At 33.0% G+C, this 22,419-nt stretch overlaps 1 protein-coding gene across 1 annotated transcript; it reads right to left on the bottom strand.

Annotated features, from left to right (window-relative positions):
- Positions 1 to 17,312: 17,312 nt before the first annotated feature.
- Positions 17,313 to 20,771, bottom strand: LOC137919521 (lipase 3-like). The gene is made up of 5 exons (XM_068762614.1): positions 20,619 to 20,771; positions 19,948 to 20,152; positions 18,716 to 19,086; positions 18,049 to 18,207; positions 17,313 to 17,699 (listed from the first exon to the last, which is right to left on the bottom strand). The coding sequence occupies exons 1-5, from the start codon at positions 20,769 to 20,771 to the stop codon at positions 17,313 to 17,315; spliced, it is 1,275 nt and encodes a 424-aa protein (XP_068618715.1).
- Positions 20,772 to 22,419: the final 1,648 nt, after the last annotated feature.

Raw genomic sequence — 22,419 nt, 5'->3', positions numbered from 1 at the left:
CTCGCACACTAAAATATAAATAAAAAACCTGTTAAGTCTGTTAAGGTCCTGGGAAGACGCTTTTTACAGGCCACAACTGATCATATTGAAAATCTATGAGGGTGGCCTATGTCCAGAGGTGGAAGTCTTACGGCTGAAGTGAACGACGATGATGATGATGATTCTCTTCAACTCGCATTTATCTGCATTTAGGCAAACGCTTAAAGCATATGTGGGGACTGCTGAGTGGGGCCCTGTATCGAGTACGGGCCTGCGCAGGGACCGGCTCACGCGCAGCTCGGCCCGCTCGGCGCGCGCTCCCATACCCAGTCAGCATAACCTCTTAGCGAACAACACACGTTATGCGCAGCCACTTCGGTGACCCAAGATTACTGAACCACGCAACGTTTGGTGTGGAAGTGAAAATGCCAACAAGCGCGGGCGCCGCACCGGGCGCACCAGCGAACTTGAGCGCGGGAAAGGATGACGTATTTGTGTCAACCGCGTGGTGGTTAGATTACCGCCATTTTGGCACGATGATTCAGATATGTGGGTTGCTCAGATTGAGGCTCAGTTTGAGACAGTGGCTATTAAAACTGATGCCACGAAATACACTGTGGTAATTCAGCAGCTTGTTCAGAATTTAGCCAGAGAGGTACGTAAATGAATAATTAGCCTTCTAACCGAGAGTAAGCACGAAAAATTAAACTGTGAACTTATTAAACGGGTGGCCACGTCGAAAAAACAGCGTATGCGGCAGTTGCTGACACATGAGGAGTTGGGGGACCGCAAACCCTCACAGTTCCTACGTCATTTGAGGACCCTGGATGGGGACGGTGTTCAGGATGAATTTTTGCGCAGTTTGTCGACGAGCCGTTTGCCTACCCAGACACTGTCTATCGTGGTTTCTCGTCCAGCTGTGGCGGATGTGGACGACGATAGCCAAGGCAGTTAGTAGAGGCGGCAAGTGGCTGCTCATCTCCGTCCACCCGCCGATTATTCATTACCAATAAAAAAACTTAAATTATTTTTTTTATTAAGTTAATTAATTAATTAAATTGATACAGGATCCAACGTGTTCGTTTTTCCACGGAGTTACCTTCGAGGGCGTCGGAATGCGACTGACTACACTCTCACTGCCGCAAATGGTATAATCATCCAGACTTATGGCATCGTGAAGCTACACCTGGATTTTGGCCTGAGACGGAATTTCGCTTGGAACTTTCTGGTAGCGAGTGTAGGTATGGTATGGCTCATAAAATCTACGGTTTGATTTCTAATTTCGGTTTGATCGTGGATTGCAGAAACGGGAGACTGCTCGACAGCGGGACATCCTTATCTTCGCCTACATCGTTCACCACCTGCTAGCATAATATCAAGTACAAGTATCAAGGCAATTTTGGAAGACACTGAGTACCATTAATTTTTAGCTCAGTGCCCAGGGCCGCCGGTCTTCTGCAAACCTAGCCGACTGGCTCCGCAGAAACTTAAGGTTGCGAAGGTGTAATTCGAGGAGAAGATACGTGACGGCACCGCAAGAAGGTCAGAATCAGCTTGGTCTTCAGCTCTACACCTTGCGCCTTAACGGGGATAGTTGAAGACCCTGTGGCGATTATCGCGCTTTAATTGCGCGTACTATTCCAGAACCATAATTCTCCCAGGGGGGGATGTGGGGACTGCTGTGTGCGGCGCTGTATCGAGTACGGCCCTGCGCAGGGACCGGCTCACGCGCAGTTCGGCCGGCTCGGCGCGCGCTCGCATCCCCAGTCAGCATAACATCTTAGCGAACAACACACGTCTTGCGAAGATATATTGTGCTAATTATATGCTCCGAAAAATCGTACTACAATGTAAGTTACAATGTAGGTTTTTTCAGTGTTAATGCAGATTGAGTGTGTGTACATGTGTCTATGCTCGCAAATCAGCACAAATATCCTGATAAAAAATACCGTCTGCGTTAGTTGTGTGCTCTTCAAACCTTGTAAACACCTATTTTCCGATGAAGAATATCGTTATGGAGGAGCTCGATTCCATTCTAGTTATTAACGAATTAGACTCTTCTGGCTTTGTTCTCATAACGTAGAGTGAGAACACTATCGCTCAGGGGTAAGCAAGCATTTTAACACACAGGCCAATTTAAATATAATTTTTCGGGCGGGCCGCATACAATATAACACCTACTAATAATTTACAAAATTTTAAATAGTAATAAAACTAGAAAATTTAAAAGAGAAATTTGCAAGATTTTTTCGATACAAGCGTATATACATTACGTTCGAAGCTTTCTAATTGTACATCACTTAGTTTTGATCGTCGGTTTTTATTAATTAATTGTTTCGGTTTAGCGTGAACCACCGTTTTGTTTCCATGCTGTTTAGTCGTTAAAATAATTCAATTTTAAAAATGATTGGTAGGCCGCATAAACGTGTTCAAGAGGCCGTAAGCAGCCCGCGGGCCGCGTGTTGCTCAATAAATGATACAAAGAAAATAATAACAACAATAAATTAATATATGAGTGCCAGACTTATCAGTTAGTAATAAGTGATACGTATTACACTTAACATTATGCTAAAAATAATTCTTAAAAGGAATGTAGATTTTATAAAATATTAGTTAGTTGCACATTTTTTAGCTTTGATTATAGTAAAACTGTGAACGGTAATCTCAAACTTTAATTAAAAAATTGCTATTATTTTTTCACGAAAAAAGTCACAGTTAACATGATCACGGAAGAACAAAGACAATAGAAAAACCATTAGTGTGACTCTGGATTTAGCTGCCTGTTTGAGCACTAAACATTTTTAGGACATGATGCAAATAATAACATTGTGATACGCTATCTTTTAAACTAAAAAAGAAGCCGTCTTAGTACCGTTTTTAAAACAGAGTTTATCCGCTAACTTAATAAAACTTCTAGTTCATATTACGACCTAGTTTTAGTATTACGTTTCTACAATAAAATTAATCTCAACGTCAGAGCACGTACTCAGAATTGTACCTAGCTTTTTAAATTGAGGATACGACCTCTTTCACTTGACTTTTACAGGATTCATGTTTAACTTATACACTACTTACATTTTTTGTTTTATGTATTATTATCTAACTAATATGGAGTCAAATAAATAACATGGTTAATTATGTATATTTTCGTTGTGCATGTACTTCAAAGAGCCATTTTTTTATTATCATTATCATAATTTAAGACGTAGGACGACGACTGCCTGTCATAGTATTCTCACGTACATTTCCAATAGGACCGGCAGGCAGCTGTCAGCAGCCAGTATCTTTTAAGGACCTTAATAAAGTCATCTATTTACTATATGTGTGATAGTCCTACGCTGCGCTTGCGGATCGGTGGTCTCTTCTCCAGAATCAGGAGGCCTTAGCCGCCTTCAGTACCTCGCGCTATTGTATCCGTCAAAGATGCTTTCTACACTTTGATGACGCTTGTTTATGTAAATCTTCGGAATAATATTTTGTTGTGTGCAAGTTTTTCTTATGTGTATGTTATCCTATTAATATAGAAAGACCTAAAGCCAACGTTAATCAAACCATTCGTCTAAATTTTAATATCAAACAATTAACTTAATTTTAATTTGAAGGGAAAAAATTATGTTCCTAATTCAATGATCTACAGATAGTGAGGAATGCTGACAAATTATTAGAAAGTTGGTATAAACTTTCAATAAAGTAAACTTTCAATAAAGATATATCAATATATATCTTGAAGGTTTCAGATTTATCCCTGGAAAAGATACTAAAACAATCGGAAAGAGACGTAATAAACGTCGTTGCGAACCAATACTCCTTCGCTTGAAAAGTCTTGCCAACTGTATGGTTCTTTACTTCTGCTTTAAAAAAGAAATCCAATAATCCAGTCTTTGCTTTTAAGTAACTGGAATTGAAACGTGTCTGAAGTAGCATCATTCTATCATAGAACTTTTTGAAATTAAAAAGTAATCCAGTCTTTTCATTTAAGGAACTAAAATATATACGTGTTTGAAGTAGCATTGTTTTATCTTAGAACTTTTGGAATTAAAAATAATCAACAAACTTTACTTTTAAGGAACTGGAATTAAAAGGTGCTTTAGGTGGCTTTATTTATTAACTACAGCGTTTGACCCACCTTTAAGACGCCTATTTATTTGCTTACCACCACAATCACGATATCCTATAGTAATATCTAACGTCAGAGCTCAGGTTTAAAAAATTAAGCTTGCATATTATTGACTGAATGTGCTTATTTTAAATGGCTCTAAAAGAAATGCCCTTAATGATTTTTTTTTTTATTTCGAAGAAATCTGATTTAATAACAAGCGATAAGATGAATATTTAATTCAGTTAATGGAAGTGGATAAAGTGAGTGGGTGGGACTTGAAGCAGTGAGTCTCTCGTCGATGGATCAGTCAATTTATCAGCAGGGAGTCTATTTACCTGAAATTGATATTCGATTAAACGCGAGATACCTGTTTATTACTTTCGTAAGTCGAAGAAATCGCCGCAGTAATTTTTTAAAAAGCGTGCGATGTCTAATTTTTTTAACATTACTAATGTAATTTCGATACAACATAATTTCAAACAATCTTTATCTTTGACTAATCGCGTAACTGTCTTCAGAGACAAGGAGACAACTATCTTGTGTTGTCGGTGCGTCGCTGTTTATCCATAAACAAGCAACTTAATTACTTATATATTCGTCCGCCCTCAATGATTATTCTTTAACAATTTCGTGTTTATAAAATATAGCTATCCCAGAATTTTAAATTTTCAACAACTATGCGATTTTTCAAAGCAATCAAGTCGTCAAGTATAACAAATATAATAATTATTATTTTTAATCAATGATAGATTGGGCGTATTTTTAAAAGTTCGATAACCCTAGAATTTTAGTATTTTAAAAACTGACCAAAACCCTTTTCCTGGCCTATACATGATAAATTAATAATGAAAATATTAAGACCTTAAAAATGTTGAAACATAAAATGTTTGCATCCCTTAAATGTGAAATATAATAAAAAGCCTGTTCGCATGGATGAGCTATAAATAACTTATACTACAATAGTAAAGATGGAAATCACTGCTTTTCCGCTGGGAAATTGTTAAAAGGCTTTTAAAATTAATAGCTATGTTAAGATTTATATTCTCACTGCTCAGTGTTGAATAAAGAAATTTTTAGTATAAAGAGTAGATTAATTTTTTAATTTAAAATACAAATTGAAAAAGAATTTTTGAGTAGGTAAAGGTTTTGAGTGTTATGTTAACAAAAAAATCTATTACTTGCATGAACCCTAAAATAACAAAAATTACTTTATTAAACCAACACCAAGATTTGGTAGTAATTTTAAGTCTCACAATCAAATATTAATTTTTATGACAACCGACAGTTTTTACCTTAACAATATTTTAGTATTCTTTCCATAGGAAATTGAATTCAATAGACATTTGGTAAAGCTTGTATTCTGTTACTAGCTTGATTCAACAACAATTTCAACATACATTTATAAAGTAGCTGACGTGTTGTCATAAAAGATGAAACGTGCAACGAATACTGCAATTTGCATACCGCTTTTTACGCTACGAATATTTTACTGATTATAAATAACGCTATTTCGTAACAAAATACGCTTCTAACTCAAGTATACATAATCACATGTGATAAAACACGGTTAACAATAACAAACAAAAATATAGAAACATCTGAAGCAGTCAACAATATTAAATTAATTTATTCCTATATATATATATATATATATATATATATATATATATATATATATATATATATATATATATATATATATATATATATATATATACATATATATTCTTTTAAAATATAGAAATAACTGTGAGTGATATGTGAGTACTCTTAATAAAACAAACAATTAAAATCAAAAATCAAAATTATTAAAAACAAGTTAATAATTTTAATAATTGAGTGAAATAAGTAAATAAGCATTTAAATATTTACAAGTTATTACAATACAGTTTTATATCTAGTTCGAGTTTGAATAAAATTTAAAACTCTTTTATTACCTTTAATCGACGGTTTGAGTGAAATCAGTAACATTAATTGCTAGTATTTAGCAACTTAAAATAAAGTCCTATTGGCTGGTGTTTGTTGGCATACTCGAAATTTATAAAAAACTTTATTTAGTCTCCGTTATAAATTTTTAGTAGCGTTATAACATAATTTGGAAATTTCCCAGTAAAAGAGAGCCTGTTACTTTATTATAAAGTTTGAAGCGTCACAGTTTTAAAAGAAATTACTCGTGAACCGTAATTTAAAAATTTTTCTTTTGAATTTTTTCAACTTTGTATTATATAATAACACTTATTTAATCTTTTTAAAGCAAAAAGTTTATAATACTTTTTAAAATAAACAGATCAATTAATTGTATTATAGAAATTCGCTATTGCAATTTTTTTATTGTTAAATGCTTTAGGGCATTTCTATGTATATATATCGGTTTTACCAAAATATTAAATTAAACAAATCTTCGAAAAATTATAATTTTACATACACATGGTGAAATCCATGAATTGGTTTTATGGTGCAATGTGCATGGGACTGAAAAATAAATTACAATAACAAAATACAACTAAAACTAAAATCCAATTTGCAGCTGTATATTTAAGACACCTGTTTCGGGTACTATATAAAGTTTGATACAGAAATATACATAATATTATTATAACAATCATTATAAAAAGTCGTGGGAATACATGATAGTAATTATAAAAAAATTGTATATAGTGTTTTATCGCATATAGGTTATAATTATTTCAGCGATTTGTTATTGGTGCAAAACCTTTAAAGGGTGTGTGTATGATATATAATGTAAAGCAAACACTTTTAAAGCTTTTACAACTATATAATATAAAAGCCTCTGTAGACGCTGTTTTATCGCCCCGCACAAAGTGATTACTATAAAATATATTTCATTTAGGATTTATTTGTTTCGTTGGAATGCGTCCAGCCAATTACTTCAAGTAGTAAAAAATCTGCAAAGAGAGAAAGCAATTATTTTAAAACGCTTTTTTTTCCTTAATGTATTATCATTACGTATTAAATATTTCTGTGCTGCTATGTTAATGAGCTACACAATCACTCCTTTAAATTTCTTACATTATTACAATCACCATGCATAAAGTTTGCTATAGATATTATGTTATGATTTTATACTATTGTTACAATGAGAATTACGTTTGTGAATATTGTCGATGTAATTTGTCGCATTAACTAATTATATGTTTTTGAGACATTAGCATAAATTAGCATAAATGTAAAATATTTTTTCCTGAGAAATTTTATTGCAATTAAACATTTGCACTCTACAACTGCGCAAACAAATTAGTATTGTCTTTAATTAAGCTGTTGAACACGTCATCCAGTAGAATAGCAACCCATGTCGGCTGCAATAAATCTACAACTGTAGAGTAGTAACTGCAGAGAGTAGCAAGTTGAATGGGCAGTGAGCAGGCCACATAGCGCCTAGAACAGATGTTCGCTGAGGTTTTAAGGTTCTAGAGCGGAGACCGCGTACTAACAAGCGCAGCATGAACAGACCACCTTTTTGAGGTCGTTGGAAAACGCTCGATGCAAGCCACTCCCAAACTGTCCTATTGTAAATCTACGGAGAGACCTATGTCCAACACTAGACGTTTTATGGATAAATTGACTATCGTCATCATTTTATCCGTGTTCTAGTTTATCATTAGATAAACTAATACTTCTGCCATTCATAAAGAAACAACAATATAAATTTGTTTTTAATAAGCAAATAAAATAATTACCACCTTAAACACAATTTAATATTTAAAACATAACTCTCACGCGGCCAATCCTTTACCAAGTAATTAAAAAAAATTGAAATTTATAAATTACCTTTGTTTTGTTCTGTTGTGTGTTATTTTAATGTTTATACATGACGGGATCCGATTTAATTTGCTTTTTGATGAAACCTTAAACGATAATGGTAAACTACTTCATATGAGTTATATAATCTTTTCGATCCGACGAAGGTTGACATTTACTTAATATGAAAATCTGTGGACGGAGTAATACTTTCTTTGAGCTCAAAAAGGCTTTCTCCACTCAAAGGTCTGCCTTAATTACGTTCTTTTCTTCTCCTAACTAAATAATTATTATTCCTTCAAAGTTGCTAATAACATACATACAATACTTAACTATTGTATATTACACGACTACTTTTATGAGATTTACAAAACTTTCTCTATAAAAGGGATTTATTAGTAATTGAAAGATAATACTTGATTAATACGGGTTTAATTACGCAATAAACCCAAAGTAAATCAATCATAAATGTAAAAGGTTATACATATTAAACTTTTAATTTTTGTGTGAAATTATAACAGGGTTTTGACTCGGTTTGCCTCGAATTAATTGATCACAATAAACATAATGTATATTATTTTCTTCATTTACTATTTTCAATTAAATTCATTACATAAGTAATGAGAACAAGAGAAAAGCAGCGGTAGCCCAGCGGTAGAGGACTAAGACTTGCGATCGTATTTCACTTGTTCAATTCCCGGGATACAATGTAATATAATTTACACTTTGGACATTGGTTGTTGGATTGCCACTGCTCACAGACGAGTTTCCAGAGATTGGGTAGCAGTGTTGTCTGCGTACCATAATATCACACTACGATCGGCAACCCCCTGCGAAGCGTGGCATTATATCCCCCCATAAATATAATTGAGGGAGACATTTGCCTTGCAGTGGGCGTCCATGGACTCAAATGACGAAGAAATATAAGTAATCGCTGCGAATAGACAAAAGTTACGGGAGTGTAGAGCTTCTTAGAGAAATTTACAATGAAAAAACGAAAGAGCGGATCAGCCATAAGAAAACCTTTAGACGAACGAAAATTACCAACCTAACTAACTGATCGGATTGAAAAATTTAAGCAGCAATGTGCAGGCCATATAATGGGTTGGACATAAGGCCGCTACCACCTTCAGGTTCAAGATTTAAGACCATAGACCCGCAAGCGCAGCATACCGCGTCTCCCTACAAAGTAGACAGACTTTTTTAAGCTCCGTAAAAAACGTTGGATGCACGCCGCTTCTAGAAGGTCCTATTGAAAGTCTATGCTTTATATCCTTTTAAAATTTATGTCCAGCAGTGATATGTTATTGATGATGATAATGAGGAGAAGAACAAACCTGGAGGAATTTTAATCTGTGTTCGTCTAATTTCACACAATGAAACGAATTAACTTTTTTATATGTTAAGTTCCAATTAACCGTACGAAAAATTTTTGGCAGTAAAAATAAAGCATCTTACAAGAATCTCTAATTTTCTTTATTTGTTGCAAGTACATACGTGCTATGATTTTAAATTTTTAATTTTTATTTATTTAATCTTAAGAACTGTTCACTACACACTATCGAATATGAAAAAGACACTTTACACGGTGACCATTTGAAGCAATATCTTATTAAACATGTCAATATAATGAAAATTTAAGACTAATTGTATCAACTAATACTTTAATATAAATTAAAAGTGCATCAAATAACATTACAAATATAAATTCACCAGTGCATTATTAACGAAATATTGTATGTTACATTGATTTTCACGTTATCTACGTACACAGTAGCAAATAAAACTCGCCATGAGGCCTCGCAATGTCGCAGTTGATGAATGTCTGCTATTTTTCATAACGTCGTCTACCATTTTTCCTTTACTGCATACCATATAAAACCTTTATTTAAACGTAATACAGTCCTTCTAAAAGCATTTTTAGCATTTTCTGATACCGAAAAAAAAATCAATGTTGATTGATGGGAAAATTAAAAAACACTTTCCATGATCACTGTCTATACAGGTGATTATTTCTTTTTGTCAAAGCTTTATAGAGGTGAATATATTTACCGTACATTTGTCAGCAAAACGCTTTAAAGCTTTTACAGCTATATTTGCAATCTACCTGTATAAGGTGAGCGCTCTGAAATATGTAATATTTATATTGGAATGAGACAGATCATTTACTTCTGTTCATACAAAGTCTACAAAAACTAAACAATAATTAATTTTAATATGCAGTAATCCGAATTTTGAAATTAACTTATCTTACTATATTATCATTGAGCTATTTATTATTTCTGAAACCATTCAATTCTAGATGTAGTGTACTAAACATTTATTGACAATGACTAAACATAAACATTCACTAATTTCAAGCCTTTAGACCTATACCAATTATAACAAACTTATTTTTAAATATTGTCTTTAGTCAGTCAATTAAGTAATTAATAATGAAAAAGGTAATAGCTACATTGTATTGCAGAATAAACAAAAAAATCTAAATATCAATAAATATTATATTATAATTTTAGATTTGTATTATATCTAAAATTTTAAATATTGATCTGAAATATGTTGTGGATTACAATGGTATTATCAACATGTGACTAAGCAATAAAACAGTCAATATTACTCATCAAGTCACCAATAAACAGAATTAGGTCACGCATAAACTTGTTGCGCTAATAGACACGAATGAAATTGTTTACATGACCATCGCCACACCCCATTACATTAAAACCGAAATCATTTTAATTTTATATTTTACTAAAATCCAGTGTTTTATTTACGTTCTCATTATTACCTATAGTAGGTAAAATTATGAATAAAAGCTTTGAAGCGGTGTATATTTCTGTTCATTTGCTGACAATATATATATGGTCCATCCTATCAAAAAATCAATAATTTCAGAAACAATAAATGACGTAATGATAATATAGTAAGAAAAATCGTATTCAAAATTATGATTACTTCATATTAAAATTTATTATTGATTTATATTGCTTCCGGAAGACTTACTACTGCTAGAAATTATTAATCTGATGCGACTCAATACTATTGAAATATATTATTTCTTATTTCAGAGTAATCAGTATATGGAAAGGCTTAAAGTATTTTGCTGACAAACGAGCTAAACCGCTTTAAATCAAGTATACCTATAGCCAATTACCCTGTGTAGTTTTATGATTAATGATCGATTTTTGCAGGAGACCAAGTTGGTGTCACAGAAACGTCAGTTATGCCAAATACATGTTTGTTTGTCTGCGTGTTTTTCTAGATCAAGAAATCAGGTCACGATAAAACCAGGAAAGGAAGCGCTAAGCAGCACAGGAAGTGATAAGAAACATCATGCAAGGTATAATCAAACGGGACACGCAGCGTGAATAGTATATCCGGTCATATAAACAAGAAGGGTCGTTCTTCATGTTCCTCGGAAACATCATTCGCGGCGTCGTCGAATACGCATTAAAATTGCTCGGTAAAACTCTGTATGGATTTTGGAATTGATATCATAATCGTCAATATATCAATCGGAGAATGTAAGATTCTGAACGAACATCCTTTACAGATTTGACCAATAAAAAACCGCTTGTTTTCAGCCTCTTTTGACAACCTGCACCCTTTTTTCTGCACCCTGCCCACTAAAATTTTCACGTATCAATTTGCTGGTATATATCGATTACTTCCAATCTTCAGCATTCATTCCTGATTAGACCCTCTCCAAAGCTTGTTAAGCGACAGTGAGCTTTCCAGTGAGGCCTAGAGACACCACGTTTCTGTGCATGATTAGCAAAAAACATTGGTCGTAATATTTATTATACATCCTCCATGTATAAATAATTTAAAAAACATAAATCTTTATTAAATCTTTTTTATTATGCCTATGATTTTATATCAAAATTCCTAATTGTTTTAACCAAAGTTTTAGAATATACCTTTAAACAAGTAATTTCTGTATTTTACTACTTTATGGTTTAACGTGATGCCCACTTCGACTCCTTTAGTACGTCAAAGCGACTTGTCGATGACTTTCGAGCACTTAAATGTAAACAATATAGTCTTTAAAGCATTTTTCTCGGAATAGCAACCTGATTGTTAACCTCTAAAAAATAGTTCACATCGATTGTACAAAAGATACTCTTGTGATAAAATAGCAATCTCAATCTACGTTGGAGTTGGGTTAGTATATTTGTATCCAACAGAATCTACTGAGTAGCTTTTAATGTATACATTATAATAATGTCATTAAAAGTTTATTACATTACCACAGATAATTTACAAATCACAACATATAGATAGTCACAAACTTAATTAGGTCACGCGTCGACCTGTTGCGCATCCAGTTATTCATCCCCCAACCCACTTCTCACGCGTACCTCCCCGCGTGCTCCTGACGACTGGCATCAAATTGAATTTATTCCTTTTATCTTTCCAATGTTACCTATATACGTATACACGTGCGCAGACGTAAAATTAAATTTCAAGCGTTTTAAATTTAGAATCAGATCTTTCTTCTATAAAATACCGTTTCCACTCAGATAAAGATCATACTTATTGAAAATATCATAACCAACAACACTTTAAATGTGTACATCGATCCAAAAATGAAATCCGTATATGAACGAAAGTAAATGACGTAGTCAAGAGGAATAGCAAGTAGTCAGTGGCAGTGGGTGATCCATATACCACGCAGAACAGATGACCTAAAAGTTTTTAAATGTAGATTGTCGATTGGCAAGCGCAGCGTGAGACATCCACAATTAAGGTGGACAGACAACCTTATTAAGGTCGTCGGAAGACGCTGGAAGCCGCTTTCAACAGGTCCTGTTGAAAATATATGAGGCAAGCTTTTGTATAGTCGACCTCCTACGGCTGAAATGATAATGAATGCTTTATGTGCGATAAAATATTAATGTGTGTAAACGTTTATCGGAGGCAGTAACGGTCAGTTTCACTAATAATTCCTTCAACAAACTACAATAAAATTTGTGCTTAATTAAAAGCTTAGCATCACTCCCCTGTCCAAATGTTCACGGATGATTGCACTTTACACTTGACTTTATTATCGGAGCCTTTATTACACGTTGTTAAATATGCTATAAAATTTCCAGCTATGTAAATTCTCTCAAACTTATTTGAATAATCACTTTGGATCAGTACTTCATATCGCGATGACTGCTGAGTAGTTAAGGAAGATTTACAATAGCACATTGAAAGTTCGATCCCGGTAATGCCTATATTTTACATATTATACAGTTGCTGAATACAAATGTTGGAATATGAAAAATAACACGATATCTATGTATTATGTTATTCTTTTCCTTCAGATCCACTTAGTAAATTCAGGTAAATTTCTCTGTCAAAAATATTAAAACTCTATGTAGATTTTTTATTTTAATTTATTTTTAGTTGTTGTTCGTTACACTGTGACTTAGTGCGTAGCAAACTCCCAATTTTGGCAATTTACTGGAGAAAAGTAACTCTTTCAGCAAAAATCGACTCGATCGTATCACATCACAATTCTCCGACAGCTAAATAGTTTTCACTAGACAAATAGGTATCTATAATTAAAGATACCTCAACCTATCCTGGCGCAGCACTATGTGTGCTTTTGCCTGCAAATATACAACATTATATTATGTAGCAGCGACGCAGCAATCAGCATCCAAGCAACATGTGGTTTTTGCTGTACTATTTTTTGCTGTGCTTTGTATACTTTGTTGTGAAGGTACAGTGAGCATTAAAAATTTCACTCTCCTGAATTTGTCAAATATCATCCAAATCGATCAAACCGTTTCTAAGTTAACAGACATTTTCTTAAAACATTGTATTACTATAAATTTGGTACTTAGATAATATCTCCTGTCTGTGTTAAATAATAGTTATTATACTATTTTTTGTCAAAAGAAGAAGCGGTAATTTAATAAGTGTACTATAATACTGAGAACTCTTTAACGAATACATTAAATTTCATTAAACTTTTCTTTCTAACCATAAAGTAAGATCATGTTATACCGTTAAATTTTACCACGAACTATGTTAAATAATCTGTGAAAATGTGGAGTGTCGCATGTTATTTCTGAAGTTAATCCTTTCTATAATATATATTTGTTTATTTTTCGAATCCCGTCACAGGCCTATTAATTTTGAGCTGTCACTTTTCTCTTTTTGTTACATTTATCACTTCATTGAGCCTCTGTGGCTGCCATATTACGAATATTTTACATTCATAGCTACCTGATGCCTATGTATGCATTTATTAAACTAAAGATTTTTTGGTAAAGACATTTCACTTTTTTTAAATCTTATTATTTTCTTGAACATAAGTGAACATCTTATATTAACATTCAATAACGATAATCATATTTATGGACGATACTTCAAATAATGTATGTAGATATGTCCAAGGTTCATGTCAATAATATCGCTGAGAGCATTCCGTTGTTACAACATAAAATGCTAGTTCGCTAAGTCCACTATCAACGCAGGGATGCCTGTGTGTAGAATGATATTATATCATTCTTTTTCGTATACGACATTAGAAGGGAACACAAGTGTGATTATTGCAATATTCTATTATGATTTGAAATATTCCTAATACTCTAGAGACGCAAAATGGCAAAACTTTATACATTTTTCCTTAACTTGTATTTTGTATATTACAGCAATAATAGAATATTATATCATGCAGATATATAGTTTCACACTTTCAAAATAATTAAAACGAAAATTCATTTCTACGACAATATTAATTGTAAATTTGAAACCTCGAAAATGAATTTCTATATTTTTAGCAATTTGTAAAATGGAATGCAGGGAGATCAAGTAAAGCTCTTCGTTGTCAGGAGCGTGAAACCAAAAGTAATTGTTTCTGTGTTTTAATATTTAAAAAAAATTGTTTCGCTAGTAGCAGGTTTAAATTTAAATAAAACGTGAATTTATGGAGGAGACCTACGTCCAGCAGAGGACGTGCTAGGGCAGAAATGACGATAACAATCTAACTAATGATAATGATGTAGATAAAGAGATTTTGGATATTTTGCGTTAGCCGGCTGCAAAAACCGCTATTAACTTTTTATCTATTTCGGGAGTAAATCTCCGGGATATTCAGACGAACTTAACCTAACTTAATGTTATTTTTTAGTTCGGGTGGAGATACAAACTTATTAAAAAAATATAGCTGCTCTATATATTTACTTGTTTATAACAGACATTTATACAAATAAAGGAAAGGGAAACAATATTTGTATTAAGGCTTATTAAAAATGAATTTTTGTTTGCGCGCGGGTGACGGAAATGTGCCAAAATTATCAAACTTTCAATTTATGAAAAGTAATGTTACGTCTTAATTTATTATGATATGAAATATAATCTTAATTAGTCCAAGTATCTATGTCAAGGTAGTGATCAACTTATTTTGAAATATTAATTTTCTGCCTTTAGTTTTAAATGCTCTCAAATCTCTTTTGTATAATATAGTCGCACTTATATTATAAAAACCGCAAATAACGTTCATTTTAAATTAAATTGAATTTAACCTTTACATTGTAATTTCCCCATAATTTGATCTAACTAAGCTTGTGATTGCACCAGAACCGTAGTCACGGTAATGTTCTAGTAAATGAGTTTCCATTTTAAAGAAGTTTTTATATTACCAAAGAAATTTCATTAAAAATTGGAATTGGAATTAGAGTAGCTGTCGGAATTAAAAGCTCTTTAATTTAATGGTCATAGGGGTGGTATTTTTTGTATTTAAATTTTAGGTTAAAATCCTACAAATTAATGTAAGTTACTACAGAATATAATTTATACGTTTTAATTATATTACAATGTAATTTTAATATATATGAATTGTAAGTATACCCTGTATAATGTACTCTGTATTATATGTTTTTTGTTATAAGTAATCTGTAATGATATCTCGCTCTGTTTGTCCGTATTAATCAAATCTATCCAATGATATATCTGGAAGGACTTTGTTACTCCCATAACTCCTGTGTTTATGCACAATAAAGAGTAAATTGTTAAGTCAATGGAGAGAACAATGAAATTACAATGTATATTTCGTCACTACTAAATTATTTCGCTAGAAACCACTGGGAAAGCGGAATTGTCACTTTCTTTTTTCGCCAATGGAAAAGCAAGGCGTTATCCTCTGAATCCTTAACTTCTTCAATCAGTCTTGCGATTCAATAAGCCTTCGACGTAGCTGTAAAAATTTAAACGACCGAACATCATCCGGGTATTTAATTCCTAGCATGTCCATAATTACAAACAACAAAGAAAAAACCAGAAACTCTTGTATCTGCAGTGTCACCTCACACCTGGTGAAACTGTAAACAAATGTCAAATAAGAATTTAACGAAGAATAAAGAATGATAAATGAATGATGAAGATGAAAAAATATGCGCTGGAAATAGAGAGCTTAAACGTGAATTCAGCGATTACATAACAAAAAAATGTGTATCGCCTCATTATTACGAAGAAACCTTATCATATATCGTAAATAAAAAAGCGTCAGTATTACTTAGCGAAATTATTACTCATTTTTAATAAAAGATCCATTTAATAAAATCCAAATTATTTTTTTTACATAAAGACAATGTAATAATGTCAGTAAGTTACATTATCTATCTAACTAATTTTGTTAATTTTTATCTATAATAATCAAATAATAATGTAAAATAAAAAATCCCTATCTGCTTTTCTTTTTATAATTTCCTAGTGTTAGTTTGGGCTCCATCGATTTTTCAATTTATTCGTACAAACTATTATTAACAACGAGACGCTTAGTAACAATCAAAAACTCGCTACTGAAGTGATAAGTTGGATTAACAGTGTTAGGTAATTATTTAATTACCTAATTTAAAATATTGGCAGCATTCAAAATCAAATAAAGTATTATCATTCATTATCGACGTTTTATGACGTTTGATATTTTTATACTTACCAGTAAGGATTATCTACCTCACCGCTTTTCGCTTCACTTCACTTAATCGTTTCACGGAGCTCATTAGATTGCAGTTCGCTGAAAGCTGAGATTCACTTAGACATTTCAATTTAAATTACGGTATCTCTTTACATACGGGTTTTTATATTCTTTTTTAAAACAGAAGTTCACGACGAGTTCTTGCTTATCCACATCTATGTAATTCTGTATAGTTTTTCTAAATACAAAAAGCTTTTAAGCCATAATATAATAATGTTTGCATACTACTATACTTACTATACTATACATACTACGTGTTTATTAGACTAAAGATACGCTCCGATGAAGTATGACGATTTTCAAGGGACCAATCGTCAGTGAATTGTTTAAATCTTAGAAAAAGCATTTAATACTTTTTAAAGTAGCATTTGCAATTAACAACAAACCTGTCCTACAAGTTATTACTCTTCGTACAATCTTTTACTGACAAATTTTACGTTTCTGACAATTTAGTAAATAAAACAATTTAACTAGAATTTTATTTATTCTATGTGCCACATTTTAAGGCGCGATTTCAACTGATTGCAACAAATTTATAACACGGTCTAACAACAAAGATTTTACATCGATCGCCCACATATAATCCAAGTGAGTAAATAATGGATTAGGTACCAACATCTTTATTCCTACTCCCAACTCTTTATGTAAACGGTCGACATCTTTAACTTGAGATAAAGGATCATTATGAGAATAATGTAAAAATGTAGGAACTTTTATATTTGACAAATTATATTGCGGTGGTGTTCGACTTCCGTATGTCTTCAAATTTTTCAACCAGCCATGATCGTATCGGCGAAATTCCTTCCCAGCAATACCTTGACCGTAATGAGCAAACTGTCGCAAGGCTGCACCAGCGGGAGTATGACCGAAGATCACAGGCATCATTGTCTGTGGACATTGACAAGTGGACAATAAATACAAAAGAATGTGATGTAAAAATATTCATACGCATTGTATGGACAGTCGGAACTGACTGTAACGTCAAATTAATCTATATAATCAACAAATATTTCTAATTAGATCTAGATTGAATTTATCGTAACAAACAAAAGTTGCCGGTTATCTTAAGAAGGCAACCGATAAGATAGAAGCTATAATCATCATAATGATTTTTAAGTTCAAACATCTTGATTCATCAATCAACCATTGATTAGATTGTGATTTCAAATGGAAGCTGGCAATTAGAATTATTGTTAAGTTCAAAGCCAGAAATTGATCGCACAGGCTTGGTACTTACAGCATTGTGTTGTTCTTCATTCCATCCTCCGATAAGGAACAAAATGTTGGAACAAATTGCTTGGGTAACCACTTGATCTCTACAGAATGCTTCACCAGCCCATGACATTATCACACTGTTAGGCAAGAATTCTCCAAGACCGATCACACCCGCAAGACTCTTTAATGAAAAATTTAAAATTATTCATCATCAATCAATTGAGCTGTCGAACGTCCACTGCTGGACATAGATCCTAGTTATATATTTCTAATAGAGGATTGCCGTGGTGGTACAGGCGAATAGAATAGCTCCCCCCCCCCCTCTCCCTCCATAATTATCTTATGATAATTATGAAAGCTAAGCCAGCTAAGGGAAAACTATTCGCATACTATCTTCCGAACATTTTTGAAAGAAAATCTGTAAAATATTAAAATAATATTTGTATAATAAAAATTTACGTCGGCAACCCTCGTGCTAAGCGGGGATGGAATCGACACCTCCCTTTCAGAATTCAGATGAATTCTATTAATATTTTCTTAATACAGATTATTAAGAAATGTAACGGTTATCAATTATTTGCAACGTTGTTTTTCATTATCCCACAACGATTTTGGTTTTTGGAAAAAAAGTCTAAAGTCACTTCATATTCTCGGCATAATGAAAGCACTAAAGACTAATTTATATTTACCTCGATATTATTAGCATGAGGAGCTAATGCATTTAATAAAGGACTCTTGTTATGTGCCATGTAGGCAACTGGTGCAAAGGCGTGCATGGATATAATCTTGCTGTTATACTCTGGACGAAGAGAACCCATGACGAAAAACACTGTTGTACCTTGAGAATGACCGACGTAATGGAGTTTCTCTTGACCGGTGTACGTCAAGGCATAATCAATCATTGTTGGCAGATCTATGTTTCCAATTTCGTCCCAGCTGAATTCCCAAAAAGCTATATTTAGCAAACTGTCGGGATTTAACCGTACGTGCTTCCGAGAATAATAGTTACCTCGTGCATTGCCCATCCAAACATCAAATCCATTTTCAGCGAGAATGTAACCTGTGAAATGATTAGAGTCAAAGATATTTTACTATTAATATGAAATGTTTTAATACCTACGCGATTAATAAACGAGAGAACTACGATATTCAGATAAAAGCAGGCTTGGAATGTTCTGAGGTTTGGCTAAGGCACACTTTAATCGTAATACTACATACGTATCTAGTGCAATATAAGCCGCAGTACCTAATCTAACATGCCGCGCAAGGCGTCACGCTGGTTACTATTATAGAAGTAGAATCTTAGTACTATTCCCAAGAGTCTAAGAGTGAGAGGTGCTCTATTCTCAATTGAATAAGACTGTTGCATGGTGTAAACTGCATGAATGTCCCATATGGAACACTATTACGAAATGCTTGTATTCGTTAAATGTATATAGCTATTCATACACCTGCGAGAATAACCGCGAAGGAGTTCCCACAGTCTCGTGGCGCATAAGTCACGTATATCCTCTTACTGACACGATAGTTGTTGTGAGGGTCGGGGCTCACGGCTTAGCAATCGGCCGAAATAGGTTTAAGTGGTACCTACACTATAAATAGGTTAAGGTTCTGCCCCCTCAAATGTAAAAAATTAGTTTTTGGATCACTTATTAAAAATAAAACACTACAAACCCATAAAAGAAATCATAATCCAGAGATGCAATAAGATTCAGAGAACAGAATGCCACTACATATTTACTTATTATACACGACTGGCAAATTCTGCTTAAAACACAGAATAAAACCGTCTAACGTTGGTAGAAACGAATCTGAAAAATGTATTATGAAAGGAATAGCGAGAGCCTTTTTGAATTCTTCAAAACTTTTTAACAAAATATGTAGTATGTGTAGTTATCACAAAAATAAAGTTATTATTTACCAAAAGAACTTCCGGGACCCATAACTACCCAATCAGCTGACGAACAAAGTAATCCGTGCATTAAAAATACCACAGGCTTCTTGGGACCCGGGATATTGTTTGAATCTCTGCCGTGCGGAATTCGATGCATCTGCAGGATATATCCATCTGGAGTGGTCACGGTGTGCACTTCCAGCGGATATTTGTATTTTCGGACGAGTTCCGGCTTTACAACAATGTGTTAATATAATATCTTTATAAGGAAAGTACAAATTATTTTTATTATAATACATAGAAAAAGATAATTATAATTACTATTTCAATAAACTCAACACATTATAATTTTAGAAATATGTTTTATAGCTGGGAAATATGTAATCTTTTGAAAAGCCAGCCCATTAATCGCAGACCAGAAATCAAGCTAAAACTGCATTAGGGTCTTAAGGGGACCAAGCCCTCAAAACAGAGAACATTAAAATGATAAGAAAGATTTTACTTTAAAAAAAAAACTTAATCGATATAAATATAAAGTTAGAATAACTGTCTTGCCCCTGTCATGATTATTTTAAATGTCTACGATATAAATAGTCGTAAATTTATTTTAACAGTTAGTTAATAAATTTCGGTAAGGTGGTCAATAAATAAACCATTGCAATTTATCGTTTAACTTTAAGAAACAGTTGTTATCTTACCACATCCAGATTAGCATCTTCAAATACATTATCAGAGAAACGAGAATAAAATTTGTTACTTTTGACTAATTCTTTAATATAATCAGAGTAATGTGATTTTCCAGCGGACACAAATGTTGACCCAGCGAATAATAGAAATATCACTCGTAACATTTTCACTAAATGTATATGAATATCAAAATAATTTTTGCGTTTTAAGATTTTACACAAAGTATCACTTGTGTGATACTAACTGATATGATCATCGCAGTGATCGACGTTTTGAAGTACATAGTTTATCTGCAATTTACCGTTACGAAAACATCGTTTTCATTAATCCGACTTAATTGACAAATTATCGCATGCTTTCGAGATATTTTTCAAGGACATTATTTATTAATCAATGATAGTAACAATCAACACAAAACTAATTAAAATAGTTTATTAAATATGTGTAAGTTAAATATAAGTAAAAAATAAGCACATAATGACAGATTTTATTTTAATTTTGTTTAAATTTATTCCTATAAATTTTTTGAAAGCCTCTTACTATTTTACTTCGTAATAAAAATACCTGAAAACAAATTAATTATAAAAAATGTACTCAAGGGTTTCTTGGGATTTCTCGAGACATTAGGTTGGCTTGAGTAAGGCTGATCCCGACGCAAAATGAGCACAGTGCCGCTTGGGTGCGGAAACCAGTCTGCAGAGAAGAACGTCACATCACACTCTTAGAAAGTATTACTTATTTTTAATTAAAGAATCTTTTAATAAAATCCATATTGCTTTTTTTACATAAAGACGTGAATGTCAGTAAATTACATTATCTGTTGTAATCAAATTTTAACTTATTACTTAACTAATTTTGTTAATTCATTTTCTGTAATTATGAAATATAATAAAATAAAAACAATCATAGATACTTTTCTTTTTAAAACTTCTTCGTATAAGTATGGGCCCATCAATTGTCCAATTTATTCGTACAAATTATTAGTAACAATGACACGCTTATTAACAATGAAAAACTCGCCTCTACAGCGATAAATAAGATTAACGGTGGTACTTAATTACGAGATTAAAAATATTCGTAGTATTTATAATCACATAAAGAATTGTTATTCATTATCGAGGTTGTATGACGTTTGATATTTTTATACCTACCAGTAAGGATTATCTACCTCAACGCATTTTACGGAGGTCATTACATTGCAATTCGCTGAAAGCTCAGATTCACTTAGACATTTCAATTTAAATTACGGCATCCCTTTACATACGGATTTTTATATTATTTTTTAAAACAGGTCACGGTGAGTTCTTGCTTATCCACATCTGTGTAATTCTGCGTAGTTTTTTAACACAAAAATTTTAAAGGCACGTATAGTAATGTTTGCTCATTTGCGTTACATACATAATACGCCTCGACGATATAAACTAGAGTTTCCCAACATGGAGCCTACGTACGACATGAGAGTAATTTGATCGTAGAGGGGTTGTCAAAATTAATAACAAAAATACAAAACAAGTTCATGGGCAGGGCCACGGACGCGCCGTGGAACGTGCGTAATAAAGATCTGCACGTAGACTTGGTACTACAAGCGATCGCCCAGTTTTTAAAACGGGCATCTATATTATTGCTTTGACTCTACCGCTTAACTCACAAACTCGCTAATTGTCGGCACCTACAATTTGCAAAACAACCACACCCGACCCATTAAAACGCCGCGCCGTCCTTTAGGTCAAGACATGTGCTTAACCCTCCCGACGACTCGACGACATTAAAACAGGCATCATACAAAATATTTTACAGACGTTCGATAACCAA

This window comes from Battus philenor, unplaced genomic scaffold (genome assembly GCF_028537555.1).
Source record: "Battus philenor isolate CCGP_79_NKW_IND1 unplaced genomic scaffold, ilBatPhil1.0.hap1 SCAF_16, whole genome shotgun sequence".
Classification (NCBI taxonomy): Eukaryota; Metazoa; Arthropoda; class Insecta; order Lepidoptera; family Papilionidae; genus Battus; species Battus philenor.
This window is presented reverse-complemented; position numbering and strand designations above follow the sequence as displayed.

Bases quoted from the DNA above. Each gene is read 5' to 3' on its own strand.
- LOC137919521 (XM_068762614.1), bottom strand. From the start codon at position 20,771: ATGTTACGAGTGATATTTCTATTATTCGCTGGGTCAACATTTGTGTCC. The intron at 18,208-18,715 runs GTAAATATAAAT...TTTTCATTAAAG, and splicing joins CTCATGCTAATAATATCGAG to AGTCTTGCGGGTGTGATCGG. The intron at 17,700-18,048 runs GTAAGTACCAAG...CAATGTCCACAG, and splicing joins ATGAAGAACAACACAATGCT to ACAATGATGCCTGTGATCTT.